The sequence below is a fragment of the Liolophura sinensis genome, chromosome 5, assembly GCF_032854445.1.
Source record: "Liolophura sinensis isolate JHLJ2023 chromosome 5, CUHK_Ljap_v2, whole genome shotgun sequence".
Classification (NCBI taxonomy): domain Eukaryota; kingdom Metazoa; phylum Mollusca; class Polyplacophora; order Chitonida; family Chitonidae; genus Liolophura; species Liolophura sinensis.
The window spans coordinates 10,213,932-10,236,586 of record NC_088299.1 but is presented as its reverse complement, the minus strand read 5'-3'; the positions used below and the strand labels follow the sequence as shown (position 1 = coordinate 10,236,586).

At 39.4% G+C, this 22,655-nt stretch overlaps 1 protein-coding gene across 1 annotated transcript in view; it reads right to left on the bottom strand.

Moving 5' to 3' along the window:
* LOC135465806 (adipolin-like) overlaps positions 1 to 15,356 on the bottom strand; it is a 29,093-nt gene extending 13,737 nt beyond the window's left edge. The window contains exons 1-2 of the mRNA XM_064743154.1: positions 14,031 to 15,356; positions 851 to 973 (exon numbers count right to left, since the gene is read on the bottom strand). Coding sequence (XP_064599224.1) covers positions 851 to 973; positions 14,031 to 14,198 — 291 coding nt within the window. The 5' untranslated portion in view covers positions 14,199 to 15,356. The remainder of the gene's footprint in view (positions 1 to 850; positions 974 to 14,030) is intronic.
* Between the last annotated feature and the right edge of the window lie 7,299 nt (positions 15,357 to 22,655).

Genomic DNA, 22,655 nt, shown 5'->3' with positions numbered 1-22,655 from the left:
TATATATATACAAAAGCAATAAGCTACCCTTTCTGTGATATAAATAATAAAAGAGCGTGCACTGAAGCCACTATACATAATACGCGACACTCCTTGGGGCTTTGATCTCTACTATATATATATACCATCGAAGTATCTGTTTTCACGACGCACTTGCATGTCCTGTTATTCTAATATTCAGAATAAATAGCAAAATACAGACAGTTTATTTACAGACGCATTCGTATTTGTAACAAAGACTAGTTGGTGGTGGCAATGGCTTACACGTCCGGGTAAGCACATTGTCTGTCATTTAGTGCGTGTAAATAAAGGTATTGTACATTGGAGCAGGCCTAATTACCAACAGATATCATATCTGGGTGACATGATGTAAAACACATGCATGCTTTAAAGTGCAATCAGTGTGAATACTACACCCTGAGCGTAGTTATTTTGGGCGGTTACTATAGAAATGATCACACATCCAGGTAATACTATTTAAACACCTCAATCAATCGATGAAGTCAGAAATAAAGCAACCAGACAATTAATCAATTTATTTATTTAATTGGAGTGTTCGCCATACTCAAGAATTTTTCGCTTACGTCACGTCGCCAAGCATTATGGTGGGAGGAAAGCGGGGAGAGCCTGAGAGAAACCTACGACCATCCGCAGGTTGTCAGCGGACCTTCCGCGGCAGGATCGCAGAGGAAGCCAGCATGAGCTGGATCTGAACTTACAACGATCGCATTGGTGAGAGGTTCCTGATGGTACTTTTTGCGAACTCAGTGACGATAACTACTTGGCAACGGAGGCCAACGAATCTCACCAATTCTTCCATCGGTACCTGTAAAAAGGTCTCTATACTCACCAACGATTTCTTCTTCTTTTCTCTGTTTTTGTTTTGGTGTTTTCGATTGCTGCGATTTGAATGACGAACGAAAGCAAACCAGCTGCCCTGAGGATCAACGCGTCTTGGTACTGGAGCCTCGTTCTGGAATAGACGTACGAAATTACTTATTCACTTTATAGGAACAAAAAGAACTCAAAAAAGACGATAAAATTCAAGAACCCCACACGTATACTTACAATGTATTACAGAATACCTGGCACTACTGGTAGAACCAAAATATCATAGAGTCAGATGTTGTAATGTCCTCCATGAGGGCCGTCTATTTATTTATTTGTTTATTTTATTGTCGGTAAGATCGGTATACAAGAATATACAAACAACAGGCTAGGAATGCGGGCCACGGTGAAGTGACTATAAGGCGCTTGCCTTTCAATAGCTAGGACACTCGAGATGCGGGTTCAAAACCAGTATTTGACAAGGATTTTTTGCCTGCTTTGGTGACAATAAGCGATTGACGGCCCTCGAGTGGCCGTTTGTACAGTCTCACGTTCGGTGAAGACCACTGGTCTTCCACCAATATAGTGTGCATGTCTATATACTTGAAAGTTCGTCAGTAACTTGCCAAAGATCATTGGTTTTCTCCGGTGACTCCCATTTCCTCCATCTATAATACAGACCGCTATCGTATACTTGAAAATTTCTTGAGTATGGCGTTGAACAACTGTCAGATATATTTAATGATTGCGTAGCTTGTGCCCGTTTATATACTGTATGCATTTTGTTATACATCATATAATATTTTTACTAAATATATCTGACGACAGTTTTGTGGTTTTCGAGAAGATACCATGGCAAAACACCACAAAAGATACCTATATAAAATAGCAACTTGTGAGCCAACAGAAGGTGTTTTTGAACCACTTGATCCTGTTGGACTTCAACGAAACGGCTAATGGGTCCTTCTGGCATCCGGCTATCGTGACACGTGGCTTGGAACACTCTCGGGATACAGTGAGGTGTACAGTGCACCGGATGACCTCTCTAAAATTCCCACTTGATTAAGCATGACCCCGGAACGTGCCAAACAAGCAGATGGAAACAGTTTAGCTGCTGCCATTTTGATCATCCGGAAATGCTCAAGTGTCTATAAAACCGATCTGCGCCATCAAGTTCTATCTTGGATGTCAACGAAAGTACATCCCTGGGGTTCTATATGTTGGCATCCCTGGACGTTTATAGCATCGACTTCATATAAATAAAAAGACGATTGCCCGCCCTTAGGTTGAAATAGTGTTTAGTGAACAAGTAGCCTAAAGGGAATTCTTTTTATAGTTACAAAAACGTGGAATTAAGTTTATAATACGACTGTATCCCTCAAACAGGTGTTCCTCTCCATTCGAGGTAATTAACTGGCCTAACCCCTTATACTATCACTTACTTACATGCCCCTGCATATTCCAATATCAATCATAATAATGGCGTCTGTGTTCTATCATTCCTATTTTTTTAATAAAATGGCACTTGTTTCTAGGAATTTGCAGAATGTTACGAGGTTCATTAAGAGACTGGATTGGCGCTACTTGACCTATTGCCTACTTCATGCACCCTGACAGGTATGGGGATCGTCCATCTCTGTTCATTCCAATTTTACTCCCCACTTTAGTATGTCAGCCAACGTGTCCTGGCTGTACACCAAAAGTGGGGCAAACCGTACAATTCTCACTTACTTGGTCCATGCTTTGCTTAGCTTCACACTTCCCATTTACAAACTCATCCAAACTCATCTTGGCCAAACAAACTTGACACTTACATAACCACCAATATCCCCGTATGCGCCATATGTAACTCACTATTGGGGATACCTTTTTCCAGACTACTTCGAATGGCCTTCCTTGGCCTATAGTGGTTAGCGTGCTCGTTCAACGTAATGACTCAAGAGCCTCTCTCGCGCTGTGAGTTCGAGCTCAGTTTATGCAGACTTTATTTCCGATCGTATGTGGGAAGGTATGCCAGCAACCTCGGTTTCCTCCGGGTTCTACCCAGCTTCCTCCCACCATAATGCTGGATGCCGTCGTACAAGTGAAATATTCTTGAGTACGGTGTGAAATACCATTCAGATAATAAATAAATATGTTTATTGATGTTGCAGTCATTGCTGTATAAAACTAAGTTCCAATTTAAACATTGATTAGGCTGGGCAGATTATACACCAAATCCATGTTTGTTAATCAATTATTCCAAGATTAGCGATACAATTTAGAATCATGACATATTATAATTTTATCAGTATGAATATTCGCGTGATGACAATGAGCAACTTTATCGCAAGCGTTTATATCATCTGTGCATAAATGGGCTCGAAACGGCTCGAAGTCAGACCGAACAAACTTTATCAGCAATCCTGGTGCTACCAATAACTAATGCTAAAATGCAGTTATAAAGGCCAAGTACAGATCTGAGGGGTACCAGTATAATACGACTGGGCGGGTTGTCGTGCTTGGTGTCTTCGACACAGCATTTGACTGAGGCAGCAGCATAGATATGACAGCATATGAACGGGCAGATACAACGTTAGGAAATTACGCAATTTTCTAGGCAGCTGTATAATCAATCGATTAATGAATTAATCTAGTGCTTGATTACGGTTTACGAGAATCAGTGTGAATTAAGGCCACTGTATCGACTTAAAAGGTCCGGTCATACTACTATATATGTACTGTAAAGAAAGATAAGATAAACAAAGTTCCAGACTGAGATTTTCAGAATGATAAGATTCCCAGGGGCCTCGTGCTCAAAGGGATCTTACCTTAAGTTGACTTTAACTATCATGGGAAGATATGTGTCTAACATGTTTGCCATGGTAGTTACAGTCAAATTACGACGATGGATCTGTGCAAGCGGCCCTGCAAAATAGTGGGCCGTTTTGGGGGTGCAGAGGTGGAAAAAATATCGTGTTCACGCACTCCTTTTATAGGGTAAATATGTATTAGAGTATCTAAGTGTGAACTCGACATCAAAGCTTTCACGGAATAAGCTGGCTGTCGGTACATGTACCATAAATTTATATTTATCTTTAACATGGATTACCATATATGGTAGCTATATTAACGAACTTAGTCTACCATGATTACCATGTATGGTAGTTATATTAAAGAACTTAATCTACCATGATTAACATGTATGGTAGTTATATTAACGAACTTAGTCTACCATGATTAACATGTATGGTAGTTATATTAACGAACTTAGTCTACCATGATTACCATGTATGGTAGTTATATTAAAGAACTTAATCTACCATGATTAACATGTATGGTAGTTATATTAACGAACTTAGTCTACCATGATTAACATGTATGGTAGTTATATTAACGAACTTAGTCTACCATGATTACCATGTATGGTAGTTATATTAAAGAACTTAATCTACCATGATTAACATGTATGGTAGTTATATTAACGAACTTAGTCTACCATGATTACCATGTATGGTAGTTATATTAAAGAACTTAATCTACCATGATTAACATGTATGGTAGTTATATTAACGAACTTAGTCTACCTTGATTACCATGTATGGTAGTTATATTAACGAACTTAGTCTACCTTGATTACGATGTATACTAGTTATATTAACAAACTTATTCTACCATAACTTTGTGGAACAAGGATCGTGATGTAGTTCCTCATCAAATCCGTGTCCAAAATTTTTTTAATTTTTAATTTATCAAAAATTGTTTTGATTTACAAGAAAAAGACGGTTACACAGATTATACGGCAGATTTTTTTGCAAAAACTCGATCAGCCCAAGTCCAATCAAACTGATGCTTTTATTTTAGAATAGCCCAAATACAATTATCTTGCACAAATTATCAACCTCGTCTGAGCACGAGTGACACGGTAAAATCGGTAAATTTTCTAAAATGTAGTTATAACTTTTTAAGCTTAAGAATCATTTTTACACTATAAATAGTGCAGGTACGAGTCGGATATTTACTGAAGGCAATAATTTGAGCTATCCTCGATAAACACAGAAAATTTGATTTGATTAGCTACTGTGGATTTTTTGCCCAACAAAATCTTCAGTATAGCCTCTTAATTTAATTTTTAAAAAATTACACCGGTGAATTTTATACCATTACTAGTTTCTGTAATGTTATGTTTTCAATGCGCTTATGGCGATAAACTCGTTGAAAAATGTCAGTAATTATTTCGTTTCCCAAACATGGCGTTGTTGGCCGATTATAATGCAGGATAAATCCCGATAATACTCCGTGTAAAGTAGGGCTTCGGGGTCTGGGTTTCCTCTTCAATGGTGACGAAGCAGAACATTTCCCGGGGGTGGGGGTGTCGGGGAAGGAGGAGGAGGCCAGAGGGAAGCGGCAAGCCTACACAGTCGTTAGGTCGTCTTCAGCTAGCCTGATATCAATTTGGTTTAATTATGAGCAGCTCGCAACTTGATGAATGAAGGAGTCTGTTATTAGAACCCGCTGAATAAACGGATTTCCCGGCAAGCCCTGTAAACATGGCGGCCACACCTCGCCTGATCTATCCGAAATCTCACTAATCTAGCTCCAGCCAAATTCCCAAATTAAACGGCCTCTTAAAAACAAACTGCCTTCCCCACCTAGGAGCTTTTTCGCTAATCACTAAACAAGCGCTGTGGATCGCAATCCTCACGAACCGTTTCTGTGATCGGCTAGTGAGGGGAATCTTAAGATCACGGCAGACTTCCGACAACGTCTCAAAAGAGCTCTCTATTAGCTACTGGCGGTGTTTACGAAAACACTCGCTTTACACCATATACCATAAACATTTGGCCGCCAGTGGGATAAATATTTTTACTTACTGCCATGTTTTTTTAACAGAGAACGAGTCCGTACGGGAAAGTGTCTTTTAATTGGCTTAGCGTAAGGGTTAAGTGTACTGAAGTTAATCTTACATGAAAATATTGTACGTAATAGCTTAGCGAGATGATTTCTCCTGTTGTATATTTTCTGCGTAATAACCATCAAAATCAAAACAGTATAACCGCTCACAATTAGCTAATAGAAATACGGTTACGGGAAGTGAAAAATTATGTATAAAACTACAGCAGCGACGACACTGTGACAGTGGGCAAATTGTCACACCTCCGTCTTCAGTTTTCCTTAGTTAGGGTTTTATTCTATAAATGCCAATATAAATGCTTAAAAATTGGCAACTTACACAACTTCTTAAGTTGAATCCGGTAAAATATAATTGCAGGGATGTTGATCAAAAACGTTATGTGTCACTTGTCTAGAACTGCCCGAAAAGCTGTGTTGTCCTCACATGTGACAAATAATATAAGATGAAAACATTGCAAAGGGAGATACAATGGCGGCTCTGAAAGCAACATGGAACAAAATTGCATGGGTCAAAAACGACTAAGCAAAATGTTTTGCCAACTTTAAATGTAGTAAATTCAGACAAAAAAGATTGGGTCATTGTTCGAAGAAATCTCAGCTCTTGCATGTGATAATCTAATCCAAGACTGTCAAGGGCATTTAGAAAATGGCTTTACCATGTTGAGAGAGTTTTTTAAATTACCCTTACTTGGACAGCTATATAGCGAAGGGACAAGTTATTTCTCCAAAACTAGTGTATCCCAGTTATTCCATCAGACGACTAAGTTTTTAAAGTTTTACAATGAGTATACTTCTGTTGTCAGCAAATATGGACAGAGCGTCCAGAATCTCTGGCACTCTGCGTCATAATATTGTCTAATTCAGCTTTACCAAGGGTTATATATAGGAGCATTATATTCATCGTTTTGAATTAGATCGCCACGCTGGATATATGAACAGTAGCAATCAAAGCGCAACTCAGATACATATTTTAGTATCCACAATTTGTATACTAGAATGGTACGCTATTTTAGGACCGATTTCACACATTTGCCTAGAAAGTACATTGCGTCTTTCCAACATCATTGAAAACTGTTCACTGTTTCTCTTTATATGATTCCGTTCTAATTTCGTACTTAGTATACTGTCTTACTTCTTTGGTGGTTTATGTTAAACGTCGTTTTGAGAAAAGGCCTTGCGATTATTGACCTGGAACGTCCATATTGGATGACGACTGGTATACGAACGTGTGTTCGCATGATACGCATGATAATCTGGAAACGTTACTCGTACAAAGTTTTGCTTATCTAGCAAACATTCGCATATTATTTATTTGCTGATAAATCGACGTCTGTTAAGCTAATAAAAACAGGGCATAAAATTCCAAACTGCAGACCATGCCCTTGCCACGATACAGTTGCCAATATCATTCATGCATTGATTCTAAGCCATAAAGACGTATGGAATTAATAAAATTGTTTCGGTATGAGGCAAAGTGAAATCACTCGGGAGTCTTTATTGATGTTGTAAAGGTAATTAAGCCTAATCTCCAAGTTATAAATTTTATTTACTTTCACACAATAATAGCTTGCATGTCGATATTGATTTTGACACATGTATACATTTATACTTTTATCACAAGGGCTCATACAATGTCTTGATACAATTTATTTATTTATTTGATTTGTGCTTTACGCCGTTCTCAAGGATATTTCACTTATATGACGGCGGTCAGTATTATGGTGAGAGGAAACCGGGCAGAACCCATGGGAAACCAGCGACCATCCGCAGGTTGCTGCAAGATCTTCCCACCTACGGCCCCTTTTAATGGGTATGCTAATGGATATAACAACATACAAAATAGCCAAAGAACCAACATTGCCTTATTTCAATGGATCTAATGTTTCATTCATGTGGTTTGAGTGTGGACAGCGTTCTATGAATAAATACCCGGTCCGCAGCTTGTGTCTATTTCTGATATGTATACACACGTATGTCTAGCCCTGACACGAGAGTTACAAATCCAGTTAAACAGCTATGAATGAAGAATATCACACCCAAGCGCTGGATTTCAAGAGAGCAAATATGTACTTATAGTCGAAACTTGCTCGTTCCTCGCTCGCCGTGCGCCTACATCATACCGCCGCCTAATTCGCGGAAGCAGAACGCTTGTCGCCGATCGTGCGGGCTCGGAAGTACCAGCCGGAGGTGTTTGCTATCACACCTCTACACGTAGAATCACCAACGAGTTTAAGGTTTGTTTGCGGCTAACGCTACAATACGTGAACCCCCATAAAAGACAACATGCGACATTTAACAAAGCATTACCATTTAGCACTGGAGTGACAGCATCTAAAGGTGTTTTGGATCTGGCCTGATAAGCCTTATCGCATGTAATTACCCATGACATTCCGCACCTATTGTGTTCGTGATAGCGAGCTGATGCGAAGCGGCGACTAGAGGTGCGTGTCACCTCACTGCCCTCAGATCCTCAGTCACACACTTAACTGAGGAAACCAGGTTTGCACAAGGGTTAGGCGTACGAGATAGGAGATATGAGCTAGTTGATAAATTTGCAAGATATATAATAGCAAATCCAAGGCATTACAATGAACGTAGATATAATTTACCTAATTGATGAGTATTTCCATCATGATTAAGCATCAAAGCAAAAACAGAGATATCTGAAACTAAGTAACAAATTCTGCCCTACACGCAATCTGAGATAACCATATCTGCCCTGTACGAGAGTTGAGATCACATTATCTGCCTTACACGCGAGCTGAGAAATCCATATCAGCTCCGCACGTGCTCGGACTTCAGAGATTAATTTACCAGTGAGAGCGTTCCATTTTTAAATTATTCGTTGAAATCAAGATTATTTCAATTACAAATACCACGCCAAATTCAAGGTAAAGGCGGGAAAAAAAGCACCGAAGGTCAGCCTGGAACACGGGCTGACATAAGGTATTAGCTTACGAACTGGATGCCCCAGTGCACTGCTTTCTTGGTCATGTGTGTGGATTGACTGTGATGTCTTTTCTTCAACAACAAGCCAGGGATTCAAAGAATTTACGCACAATGTGTGCGACGCAAACTACTTTTAAAAAGCCAATTCCTCGTTTGGAAATTTGCAATTTTTGAAAACAAATTGTATGAAAACAAGTAAATACATGCAAATGCTTTATGTAAACAACATGTTATAAATATTAGACGAATCAGTACAGGACTATGACTTGTATATCTTTTGGCAGTCCTGAAGACGAGGACAGGCTGTATTTAGGCATTACGATTACGGCTGACTTTTAGCGAATGAAATGGCCGTGAACACCACACAGTGTTGTTTCAGTACTAAGCGGAAAACGAGATTTCGCACCTTGAAGAATGCGAGTGTGTCAATAGAAAGAATATTTCAAGTATTCTCTCAAGCTCAACTCGTTAGTGTGCTCATTATAAAGTAACTGTGTAATAACAACAACTTGCAACTCGTAAGTAAACGGTATGCAAATTACATGTATACTTGACATACATTGTATGGAAGTTTGCATATCTCCACCCCTGTCTTTGGGTCGCCGGCGTGAACCATTTCGACGCCCGAGGAACAGCGTGCAAACACCAAACAATGCTTTTAGTCCGTTGCGGACCCTTGGAGACATGGAGAATGTAAACAAACTTGTAAAATACACTCAAACACCATCGTACTAACCGCCATCGTGAAAGTGAAAAGTTCTTAAGTATGGCATTGAAGAACAATCCAAACACCACACATGTATCAACTTTACACACTTGCAGAATCAAAGAAGATCAAAAGAAGTTTACACATGAATGAATGGATCTCTTTAATTGAAACTCTTCCGTGTTTGGTTAGGGTTTAATTGGGGAATCACTTCAGCGTCATGGGTGGCTGACGAGCACTTAAATTCTGATTTATTTCGCCATTCAGCTGCAAATGCTCTTTGTTACACATTGGCAGTGGGGTTGTTTTGTTGGTGCGTCCCAAAATAAAACATGTCTTATACACATCCCAGAAAATGCTTGAAGTACACATTCTCAACCATTCATATCATAGTCAACTCTTTCCACCAATTCTAGAACGGAAAGATCAAATGTCTAACATTCCTCGCAATAAAGGACCGAGATATTGGAAAGTAACGAACTGATTTGATTTTGTTTTTTGTGCACTCACCTACTTCCTCTGTTATACACTTATTTTATTCTATATTATTATTTTTATTATTTTATTTTTTTATCAAATAAATAAATAAATAAATCACTGGCATCTGGCAGCAAGTTACTGACGATCGTTCCCACTTGTGACGTACAGACAAGTGCAAGACAAGTGGTTTTCGACAAGCCTAGTATAAAAAACCCGATGGAGTAAAACCAGAACAGCGTGGACAGTGTGATAGTTGGCAAATGGTCACACGTAACAGGTGAAATACAGCCTCTTGTCAGTTTACGTCATTTAGGGTTTTATTCTAACTATTGATGTAAGCGCTTAAGCACACGTCCGCTATAACACCATAGTTTAAGCATTAGGTTTAAAATACATATACAGTGACGTTAAGAGCGTACAAATTTCCCTTTCTAAGACGGGGATTGAACTGCCACTGCTTGAGTGCCCACGACTGATCGAAAGTCTTGCATCTTACTTCTGAGTCACTACCGTTTCTGTTAGCTGGTAGAAAGCTACTATATCAGCTTACAGGCAAACATGTACAACTCGAGGCATCTTTTCTATGGGTGCAAGCCAAATCGATTCATCTGTAAATACAGGAAAATGTTTGTAACACATTTTGAAACGCAGCTTTGGATATGGTGACGCGCGATTTGGATATGGTGACATGAGATTTAGACATGGTGACACGCGATTTGGATATGGTGACACGAGATTTGGATATGGTGACACGCGATTTGGATATGGTGATGGGCGATTCGGATATGGTGACACGAGGTGTGGATATGGTGACAGGCGATTTGGATATGGTGACATGAGATTTGGATATGGTGACATGAGATGTGGATATGGTGACACGCGATTTGGATATGGTGACATGAGATTTGGATATGGTGACATGAGTTTGGATATGGTGACACGCGATTTGGATATGGTGACACGTGATTTGGATATGGTGATGGGCGATTCGGATATGGTGACATGAGATTTGGATATGGTGACACGCGATTTGGATATGGTGACATGAGATTTGGATATGGTGACACGCGATTTGGATATGGTGACACGAGATTTGGATATGGTGATGGGCGATTCGGATATGGTGACACGAGGTGTGGATATGGTGACAGGAGATTTGGATATGGTGACATGAGATTTGGATATGGTGACATGAGATGTGGATATGGTGACACGCGATTTGGATATGGTGACATGAGATTTGGATATGGTGACATGGGATTTGGATATGGTGACATGAGTTTGGATATGGTGACACGCGATTTGGATATGGTGACACGTGATTTGGATATGGTGACAGGCGATTCGGATATGGTGACATGAGATTTGGATATGGTGACACGCGATTTGGATATGGTGACATGAGATTTGGATATGGTGACACGAGATGTGGATATAGTGACACGAGAATGTCCGGTGCTGCATCTCCTTCTGATAATTAATACCACATGGTGAAGCTGGAGGGTGGATGAGGGATCGAGGGCTTGGGTTTAAAACAGGAGGCCTGTGTTAGAAAGTCTCTCGCACTTTATTACTGGCAGTTAGTGAGTCAGGCCAAGTCATGCAGTTCTGCGATGAGTGATGTCAATTGAGAATGAAAGATTTATCGGGCATAAAAGATGTCACACTGACACTGCTTTATAGGGTCACATCCTGAGGTCGTTGTCAGTGATTGGGTGATGTCATGGAGAAAAAAACTCCATTGAAAATTTCGTGAATATATCTAGTGAAGCAAATATTGTATTGGTTGCTTGAATTAACTTTATAATATAACTAGCGTGGTCAAAAAATGTTGTTTTTAACTTACATTCTTACCACACTCTATTGAAATAATTAACAACAAAACAAAAACGTGAGTCGTAATTTGCACATATGCGTGTAATTATATTAATTACTGGACAAATCTGAATGACAAAACAGGTGACAATGAATAGTTAGAGTACAAAACCCTATAACTGAGGTAAATTGATAAGAAGCAGTATATATTTCACAGGTCACATGCGACCATTTATCATATATATATATATATATATATATATATATATATATATATATATATATATATATATATATATATATATATATATATATATATATATATATATATATATATCACGCTGTCGTCGCTGATCTGGTTAACTCTCTATTATGCTGTAGTCTTTTATAAATAAAATCACAACAGGTGGCCAGAAAACTTACATTAATATTTTATCATAATTATTAGAAGTCTCCTATAGAACCATAGTTTACTTATTAGGTGATATGCGTATACACTTAAGTTAAGAGAGTACAAACTATCCCACGAAAATCTTCGGATGCTAATTATCACCAAGGCCCTCGATCGCTGAAAAAAAAAACTAGAAAAAAATCTAAAATTTTCCTTTCTAAGACCGGGATTGAACCCCCACTGTTTGGGTGCCCACGAAAAGTATTACATGTGGTTCAACATCACAAAACTCGTGTACGCTTTAAACGAGGGTACCGGGAACTAGGACAGAAAAGTATTACAGCTGGGTGTAAGAAGCAGACAGATTTTTCTTTCCGATATTTTAAACAGAAGATACGATTGATCAAAATTACTGAGCGACGACTGACATTATATGACGTCATTGCATGCCGTCACATTTGATATTTATGAAAGCTTGACAAATGCGTGAATGCTATATATGCATGGAGTGTTCTTGAAACGCTCGAGGTAAAGTTAAGGAACGATTGTCTGTATTCTGTGTAACCGACGAAGAGAACATGTTTTGTAAACAGTGCATGGTTATACGTAACACTCAGGTCTGTCGCCAACCCGCGGATTCATTGTCTACGATTTAGAAATTTCAGTTGAATTACACACCAACGCTTTTAAAATGATGACTGCATCCCTTTCCCATTAAATGGTGTTAGCCTATTTATATAGTGGCGTAAGAAACAAAAACAATGCCTTTTTCAGCGATGTTAGACAAACGGTGTCTATTAGACCAACCGTTACCTAGAAAAGTGTACAAATGAGGACACAGGCCTAAAGTTTACCATATATACAGGCAATCTTATATTTAGTACAGGAGAATATGTCGAGAGAAACTGTCGGGTAAACACGTCACCATTGGGCTATGAAAATCCAACACGTATATATCAATAAAAGTGCCTGCTGTTATGTAAGAAAACATGCATCTTCATTGCTGGAGACAATTGCTTTGGGAAAAAGTTTCCACAATTATGGGTTTATATTGGTAGCTGATTTTTTTTTATGACTGCGGGCATTGTATAATACATATTCGGCACTGGCTGATTTATACCATACGTCATGGATGAATTATACGCGATATCATCCTTAAGCTGAGAAAACACCCTGTGTTTGTTGCAATTTTCTGAATATTTTACGTATATGATACATTACGTAATTTTGCCATACAGCAAATCAATAATCTGTTGGATAGACTATCTACATGGGTATCACTCTTCTGTGCGAAGACACTGTAATGTATAACACTGTATTCAACCAGTAAATAGGTCATGTAAAATTATGCAACACATGATGTGAATACGTTACACAGAAGTCATTGAACAGCTTAGGTGGAAAGGGAGCGAGTCGTAATATAAATAAAGCTAGTAAAATGTAAGAGGAAAGCAGACAAATACGATGGAGGAAAGACCGTTCACATTCCAGTGATGACATTCAATTAAAATGTCGTAGTCCTTGAATAATTTTCAAGAGAAATGCAAATTTCGATATCTATCGTACTTCCCAACTGTCCATAGAAGCATGGTGTTCAATGCAATGAACCAGAGTAAGAACATGAATTCTTATATATACATTAGCCATGAGTTAAGTGAATTAGATAGGACAATGACAAATATGACACAGATCGCCAGATCATTATTAATTCATTATAGAATTTAAGAAACTTAGATGGAATTTGCCAGCCCCTGCCAGAGGTCCGTGGTTTCCTCCGGTTTCCTCCATGCACCTGACCGTCATTGTGTAAGAGAAACATTCCTGAGAACGGCGTTAGACACCAGTTAACCAACCAATCAATCAATCGATCAATCAATCAATCTAAATAAACAACAAATATAATCTGCCCTTACTCCATGGATACAGGAGAGTTTACATGTACGGTCGACATGAATTGTCAATCCTTACCTCGTCTTTACTGCTGATATTGGTGACTTCTTCCGGCTCATCTTCCCGCTGAATTTTCACCCCAGCGTCCAGTTTTCGCCGTCCTTTGGCGGAAGATGGCCTAAGACTGGTGAAAACGACAACAGCAAGTAACAGTACGTATCCGCCAAGTCTTGGTGGCAGTATCATCTTGACGATCAAAAGTAAAGTACAATCCGTGATAGAAGTATAGGCAAGCTATAACAACATCCTCGTGTTCTCAAACTAGACTCTGCTATAAATCGCTAGCGAAGCTCTCTGTTTCCCCAGAAATCGGGCACGAAAACAGTTAACAAATCAAAACCACTTGGTATCGTAACAAACAACTGGTTTATCTTAAGGGAACAAAGCCCAAAGTTCTGTCCTGCTGATTTCGCATTGCCAAACTTGAAAATTTCGTCGCCGTTGTTCTGACATTTGTTGAAATCCTGCGTTGCTTGACTGTTGACTCGTTAGTTTAAACTTCAAGCCACCAAGTGTCTCAAACTTTTGTATCCAAGTTTTTGATCAAAAGTAACGATTGGGTGTTGATTACTTTTCCGATCTTTCGCGCGATCGCACATGTTTGTGATCGGCAAAGCAGTGCCGGCAGAAACGCGCTGATCCAGGGGTGATCACCTTTATCTGATGTGGCGTTCCATTGAGCTCCAATTTCGTCAAATTAAATTAATACAGGGTATTGGGTTCTGATGTATTGGCCAATCAATGGTCGACAAGAAACAGCAAACGATCCACGCACAACGGTCTCATTCAAAGTATCATTGACAAATCTCTCCAGCCTTTATAGAAAAGTCCCGACCCACGAATTTATACTGGTATAGCGTTGTGGCTCTCAGCTCCGTCGTATCAAATCACAAACGATTAAAAATTATTTCTCCAGTTCGCTGAACAGGCTTTGTCCCAGATGCCGTTGAAGAAGAGATTGGAAGAACTGAAAGGTATTACCCGCTATAGTTTCTTCATATACGTGACATTATGTTACAAAAATTCCATTGAAATTTAAACGCTGTATATCGAAGCAGATCTGAAAAATGGTGTCAGTAAGTTGCCTTTTTTGCCCGTCTACCTGGGAGACAGCAGACAAAAAAACGTGTGGAATTCAAAATCCCACCATAACACTTTGTATACCTGAGATGGTGGGTTCCCGCGGGTTTGTACAAGGGTTTCGTCTGATTGCACTGAGAGGTGCCACGGGTCGTCTTCTCCCGCTGAGATCGGACTGTACCAGTGAGGGGCGGAGCGTGGGGGGAAGCGACGAGAAGTTAGCACAGGTCGCCCGAAACACTCACGGCCAGCATACCGGGGTTTTCTCTGGGGTCCCACACGGAGTATTCCTCGCACGTGGATCTTCGCAGTTTTATTGGGCTCAGCTTGCTCCGAGGCTCTCGTAGCTTCTGATAGGCTGGGTATCATCATCGCTTGCTTTACGAATATCCCTTGAGGTTCAGTACAATTCAGTTGACATTTAAAGGATTAAAGAAGAAAAACCATTATTTTTTGTGATTTTGAACAGGGTTTAAACATGAAGTCAATCAACAACACATATGCCAGCCCCCCATCCCCCATCGCTGTATGGCATGTGAACATAGCCCTGTGCAATTTCAACATATTTCAGCTTTTAAAGCCGATTACCCAACTGTGAACCAGCCTGTAATATAATAAGGCCAACATCACAACCGTTAAATCAGCAGCATTTTTTCTGAATAAAATAAAGTATGTTTAAGCATTGTTCAGTCTAGGATTGTACTGTTTTATGTCTATCGAAAAGAATCAAGTATGTATGCATGATTGGGGTTTAACGTCGTAATTAATATCATTAATATCATGCCGAAGACACCAGACATGACACCCCACCCTGCCACATTATACTGACACCGGGTCAACCAGTTGTGTTTACTTGCTCTAACCTCTTAGTGCTGAGCGCCAAGCGAGGTAACAACAAGTACCCTTTTATATGACCCGATCCATACTTGATCCCGAATCTCCGGACTCTGAGCCGGACGCCCTAACCATTAGGCCACCTAAGCGGTCTGAAGAAACGAGTTGCCAAGCCGAAAAACGATCGTTTACTACCGTTCAGTTCGATCCACATATCAAACAAATAGTTATATGGTTAGAAATGATTTTTTTTTTGGATTGGTGTTTTACGCCGTACTCAAGAATATTTCACTTATACGACGGCGGCCAGCATTATGGTGGGTGGAAACAGGGCACAGCCCGGGGGAAACCCACGACCATCCGCAGGTCATGCGGATAAAATTTGTTTATTTATTTATTTGATTGGTAGTTTACGTCGAACTCAAGAATGTTTGACTTATATACGGTCTCCATTAGGGTGAGAAAAGAAAAAAAAACAGGGCAGAGGCAGGCAGAAAACCACGACCATCCTCAGGTTATGCTGGCAGATCTATTCACGAACGGCCAGAGAGGAGGACAGCATGAGCTGGACTTGAACTCACAGCCCGCATTGCTCAATCCAAAACTGTTCAAAAGAGGCTACTAAATCATTGTTTCGCACGCTAACTACAACGCCACAGAGGCCTTTGCGGTTGATTAAGAATATCTCCAGTGTATTGTACATGCAGCTTTAATATGGTTTCTTAATTTTGAGCCTTCCTTTAATTAGCCGTTTCCCCAATCCCACTGCACCTGGTTAGATACCCGAGGGAACTCGTTATGTATTTTAGCTCTAGAAGGCGGTTTCTTAACTTTGAGCTTTCCTTTAGGTACGCGGTGGTTTAAGGAAATTTGGCATTATACTTCTATAATTATGTTGTTATTATATGGTTTCCCAAGTCTAAGACCCCCCCCCCCCCACAAACACACACATACACCCCCCACACACACCTTCTTCCCTTTAGATAAGCGACGTAACACGTCATGTATTTTAGCTAGAAGACAATTTCCCAACTTTGAACCTTCCTGAAGATACTATTACGCAACGTATAGTGGAGGAAATTTGCCTTGTACGGTAGCCCCAGTTGTATTGGGAAATAAACCAAAAAGTCAGAATTTAAAATCACTTCAATTTTTTTATTACCTAATCCAACGTCACATAGGGTGCAGGAGTCTGTGTGAGTTGCTGCTTTTTAATACCTTAACTTACTTAAATTGAAAGGAGGCCGGATTTCAGCGGGTTATAGGTCCTATGTGTAAACGTTTACCAATCAAAGGCTCAACAAACACTAAGAGCTGCAGAAATCTAAAGATTCCGTACATCCAGGATCTATTTATTTATTTATTTGATCGTAGTTTTACGTCGTACCCAAGAATATTTTTATATCCTAGATACGCACTATACAACTAAGCCATGGCCCACGCTCCACAGCGTCTACTAATGGCAAATTATAATCGTTTTGCGTGAAAGTAAGATGAAAACAGGCACAATCTTCACCTGGAAATTTGGATTACCGGTAAAAAATTATTTTGTTTACTTATATTTATTTGATTAAATTTCAACACTCCAACCAAGAATTTTTCTCATAAAGAAGGGCTATATCAATGCAGAAAAATTTTTGGTTTTACATTTGGAGATTTCCACTGCCGTGATTTATTTGCTTACTTTTAACACTGCCATGGTATATTTGTTTACTTTCAATGCTGCCATAATTTGTTTGCTTGCTTTCTGCACTGCCTTGATTTATTTGCTTACTTTCAACACTGCCATGGTTTATTTGTTTACTTTCAATGCTGCCATGATTTATTTGCTTACTTTCAACACTGCCACGATATATTTGTTTACTTTCAATGCTGCCATAATTTGTTTGCTTACTTTCAACACTGCCATGATTTATTTATTTACTTTCAACACTGCCATGATTTATCTGTTTACTTTCAACACTGCCATGATTTATTTGTTTACTTTCAACACTGCCACGGTATATTTGTTTACTTTCAACGCTGCCAGGATTTATTTGTTTGCTTTCAACACTACTTTCAACACGGCCATGATTTATCTGTTTACTTTCAACACTGTCATGATTTGTTTGCTTACTTTCAACACTGCCATGATTTATTTGTTTACTTTCAACACTGTCATGGCTTGCTTGATTACTTTCAACACAGTGATGATTTGTTTGCTTTCTTTCAACACTACCATGGTAAATTTGTTTACTTTCAACACTGCCATGGCTTGTTTGCTTGCTTTCTGCACTGCCTTGATTTATTTGCTTATTTTCAACACTGCTATGGTATATTTGTTTACTTTCAATGCTGCCATGATTTATTTGCTTACTTTCAACACTGCCACGGTATATTTGTTTAGTTTCAATGCTGCCATAATTTGTTTGCTTGCTTTCTGCACTGCCTTGATTTATTTGCTTACTTTCAACACTGCCATGGTATATTTGCTTATTTTCAACACTGCCATGGTATATCTGTTTACTTTCAACACTGCCATGATTTGTTTGCTTGCTTTCTGCACTGTCTTGATTTATTTACTTACTTTCAACACTGCCATGGTTTATTTACTTACCTTTAACACTGCCATGATTAATTTGTTTACTTTAAACACTGTCACGATTTGCCTATGTACTTTCATTTTCTCTGAGTTTAACGTTATGTCCGACACTGTTGCCATGTTTTGTTTTGTTTACTAAGGTTTCACCTTTGCCTTGATTTGTGTTGTTTCATTGAGAGTGAAAGTCCCTTTCAACACAGCCTCACGTCTCTTTCTATAATGTCATGATTTGTTCCTTTGCTTGAAGTTTGAGTTCGCTTGCAACACAGTCACATTGTGGTTCATTTTTTTTTTTGCTTTTGGAGTATAAACAGGGTTTCATCAAATTCACGATTTGTTTGTTTGCTTGCAGCTTTACGCCACTTTCAACACAGGGCCACGAGTTGTTTCTTTCCTTGTTGCTTGTTGTTTAATGTTGCTTTCATCACTGTCGCTATTTTTTTTTATTTTGCTTAAGGTCGTTTTCAACACTGTCACAAGTTGATTTGTTGATTTTTTGTTTACTTTTGTTTAACGTCTTCTTAAATGTCACGATTTGCTTGTTTGCTAGATAATGCGTTAAAATAATAATTTGTTTCTTTCCAACCAGATTCAATGGTTCTCTTGTAAAACCTTATTTAATAAAGGCATATACGTTATACGTGTATAGGCACGATAGCTTAGATTATTAAAAGTACAGTCTTTGCAGTTGCGAATTGAATTTCTGTCCTGTTACAAATTAACAGTAATAGAGTTTGAACGAATGGAAGCTTACGTCAGCTAGTATGAACTGTTGACTTGTTTGCAACAAACAAACCCAATGGGCAAGCTGGAGAAGGTTTTACCAATTCTGGGCAATGCAGTTAATATTAAGCATAGTGAGAAACCCAGCGTCTAATTTGGTATAATTAAATGTTGTGCTGACTATAATTCAATTTATTGGCAATAACAAGAACTTGACTTTTTTTTTGTTAAAGTTTCGGTGGCTGAGTACATTTTCTATTTAGCGTATCTGCGGATGAATGCAGCCTCAAGTTGTTCAACACGAATCTGTGGCAATCCGTTTCCATTGCAGTGTATCGCTGGCCTCTAGGCGAATATTGGACGCAATTTGTCGGTTAAGCGAGTTCCGATTGCTCTTATTCTCTACTTGATTAAGCCGGGGAGATGGACTAGAAGACAATTCGATCAGTATTGTCATCGACAGATTCTTGGTCACCGTTTTATGAGCTGATTTCGTGGATAGGCTGCCCTAAACTGGCTTTGTTACTCCGTCTTCGACTCTCCAGAGAGTGGAGCTGGTGCCGCCGTGTCTGGCACTCACTGCCGGACGGATTGTTGGCGAAAACAGTTATCAGCATTTCTCTATTAAGTGTTTCGACCCAATCAGCGCAGAATCATTTATTTTAGGGGAGTTATGAGGAGGCCTAGCTCTGACGGGCAGACCGCTGATCCTTAAGACTGCACACCCCACGCGCCTGGCCCAGCGCGGATTAAATGGAGCCCAACCCAAACACATGCCCCCACCCCCTTCCCCCTCCCCCGGGCAGCCTTGCGACATTTTTTAGTGTTCTCGGGTGATTTCACAGTCTTAATTAGTGACCACAAAGATGTCAAATTCACGTTCGATTTTAATGAGGATATGACGTAAATCGGCCTAACAAATGAGCCCGCCCGATATGTGGAGAGGCACATGGGTTAACATTGTGGGTCACCAGAAATTACGTGCAGATTTATAAGCTGTCTTCACGAAACTTTTCTTCTTTGTCATGTCATAAGTTTTCGCAAAAGATTTTATCTCAAACCTGACTTTCGACCTATACGATGATGTCGTTGGTGAAAAGAATTTTACCAATAGTTTAGTATGTTGTACAGCAAACATCCTGCAATTTGTTTCAATACATAATTTATTTATTTGATTTGATTGGTGTTTTACACCGTACTCAGTATACATATATATCTTATACGACGGCGGTCAGCATTATGGTGGGAGGAAACCTGACAGAGCCACGGGGAAACCCACGACCATCTGCAGGTTGCTAACAGACCTTCCCGTGTACGGCCAGAGAGAATGGGCATAAAAGGGTTCTTAACAGGTTGTCCATAGTTGTTAAATACCCGTGTATACCAAAATTCCTTCACATCGAACGACCTCATTCATGTAGTGTTTTGTAACCTTATGGTTTGGGTGTAAATAACTCGGAACAGTCGTTATATCCCTTCTCCATGCTATACAATAAATATCTATCCAGATATGCATCGGTTTCTTCGTATGCATGGGAATGTCGTAGGTTTCAATAATACTTCGGTCAAGCCACCACTGTGTCTCCTTATTACAGAGTGGTCCAGATATCGCCACATTTATTATCCTGTTACCTGAAAACCCAAGCATAATGGCCCAACCAGTCACAGGGATGTTTCAATGAAAAACCAAACAAAACGCCCGAAGCCACGACATGGAGCTAGCATACCTGCACCCGACAAAACTTCCAAACGTGATCACAGTGCTGTTTCACTGGAAAACCAAACCAGTCACAGTATAATGACATCAGATATGACTCGCCCCACAGTTAAAGTACATCTTTGGTACCAGACTGGACTTCCCAGGTGGTCACTGTATCACTGTATACCGACACCATATAAGATTTGTAACACCGTCTGAACCAAATGCCGTCTCGGAGGCCTAAGTGTGAAGTATCAGGATTCGAATGTTTTATGAGAGCCTGAAGAGTGCCTGAACCCGGGTCTTGTGCTTTCCGGATGGATGGTCAGCTGACTTCTACTGCATCGCGAAAACGCCCACAACTGAGAAATCCAACATATCGCAGCCTAAAGAGGCCTTTACATTGTGGAGATTTGTCTATTTGTCTAGTGTCTCAACGACTCGGATAAATTCACATCTTAAGCTCAAATTTTACCACGCTTTATTGCTTGGGGCCCACCAGCTGATGTGAGTACCACGCCAAGAGACAATGAGGCCTGGCACCGCGAAGATGAGGGAGAAAAGTAAAGCATGTCAGATTGCTAACACATCTTATAGGTAGATCGCAGACTACCCAACGCAACTCAAAACCCAACAAAGTCTGACAAACGATTTTAATTTACACAATAAGGCAATGCTATAATACATTTATCATCGATGAAGTGCATATACAAATATGTTCTTGTTTAAGATTTATAGGAAATCCACATAACAGAGCTAATGTACGCATACTGGTGGCAGGTGTAAAAGAACAACTTATTGGGCAAACAATATAAGAGACACCAAAGTAAGAGGCTGGTTCTAAAAAGAGCGATAGCAATTCAAATTGGACAGATCGCCCATAACCACGACTACAATAGCGTTGCCTCTCAGTTTTTCCATGGCAATAGTACAGGCAACTTCAGGGCGGTATAACTATAGTTTTCACCAGTGAATATTAAACAAACTTATTGGTATGCAGATAATGCAAAAAAAAAAACAACAAAAAAAAAAAAACTCCACAGGAAATAAATATTAACATAAGTGTGTTAATGTTAAATAGACATGACAACCAGTTGTTAAGATACCGTAGATGATCAATCCTTATTTTCCTGCCTCTGGAATTTACTGCCCTAAAAATTCGCCCAAAGTGTATTCGTACATGTCATAAAATGTATCTTTTGGCGCTAGAATTTTTTATTATTCTATCCTCCAGTACAAACAAATCTTTAAAACTCTATTTGCAATATAAACAGAACAAAGAGAGTCTGATGAAAACATGAGTAAATTCGTCACGGGTGAAATGTTAGGTCACGTAGTGTACTTGCCAAAATGCACATCTTCCGGGTGTGTACTTCTTAGATTTACACATTATAATATCTTATATCTGGAATTACATACATGTAGGTAATTATAATGCATATGCTAAGCCAAGCAAAGGGGAGATAATCTTCGAAAGCTATACAAGACCCACGACAATGCTGATAACCCCTGGACAACTGTTGGAGAGATGCCACAAACCTACGTATCTCAACTTCGCGTGTCCCAAAACAGCATACTATAGCACTTTCCCAGAAGACAAATGTTGACGTCTTTCAATTCAGATCAATGAGAACAAAAATGCCCACATGTTGCTGATGTGATGGAAGACATTTCACAACAAAACGAAGCGTGATCTTATCAAAATAGGCAGGTAATTCTGATTTAT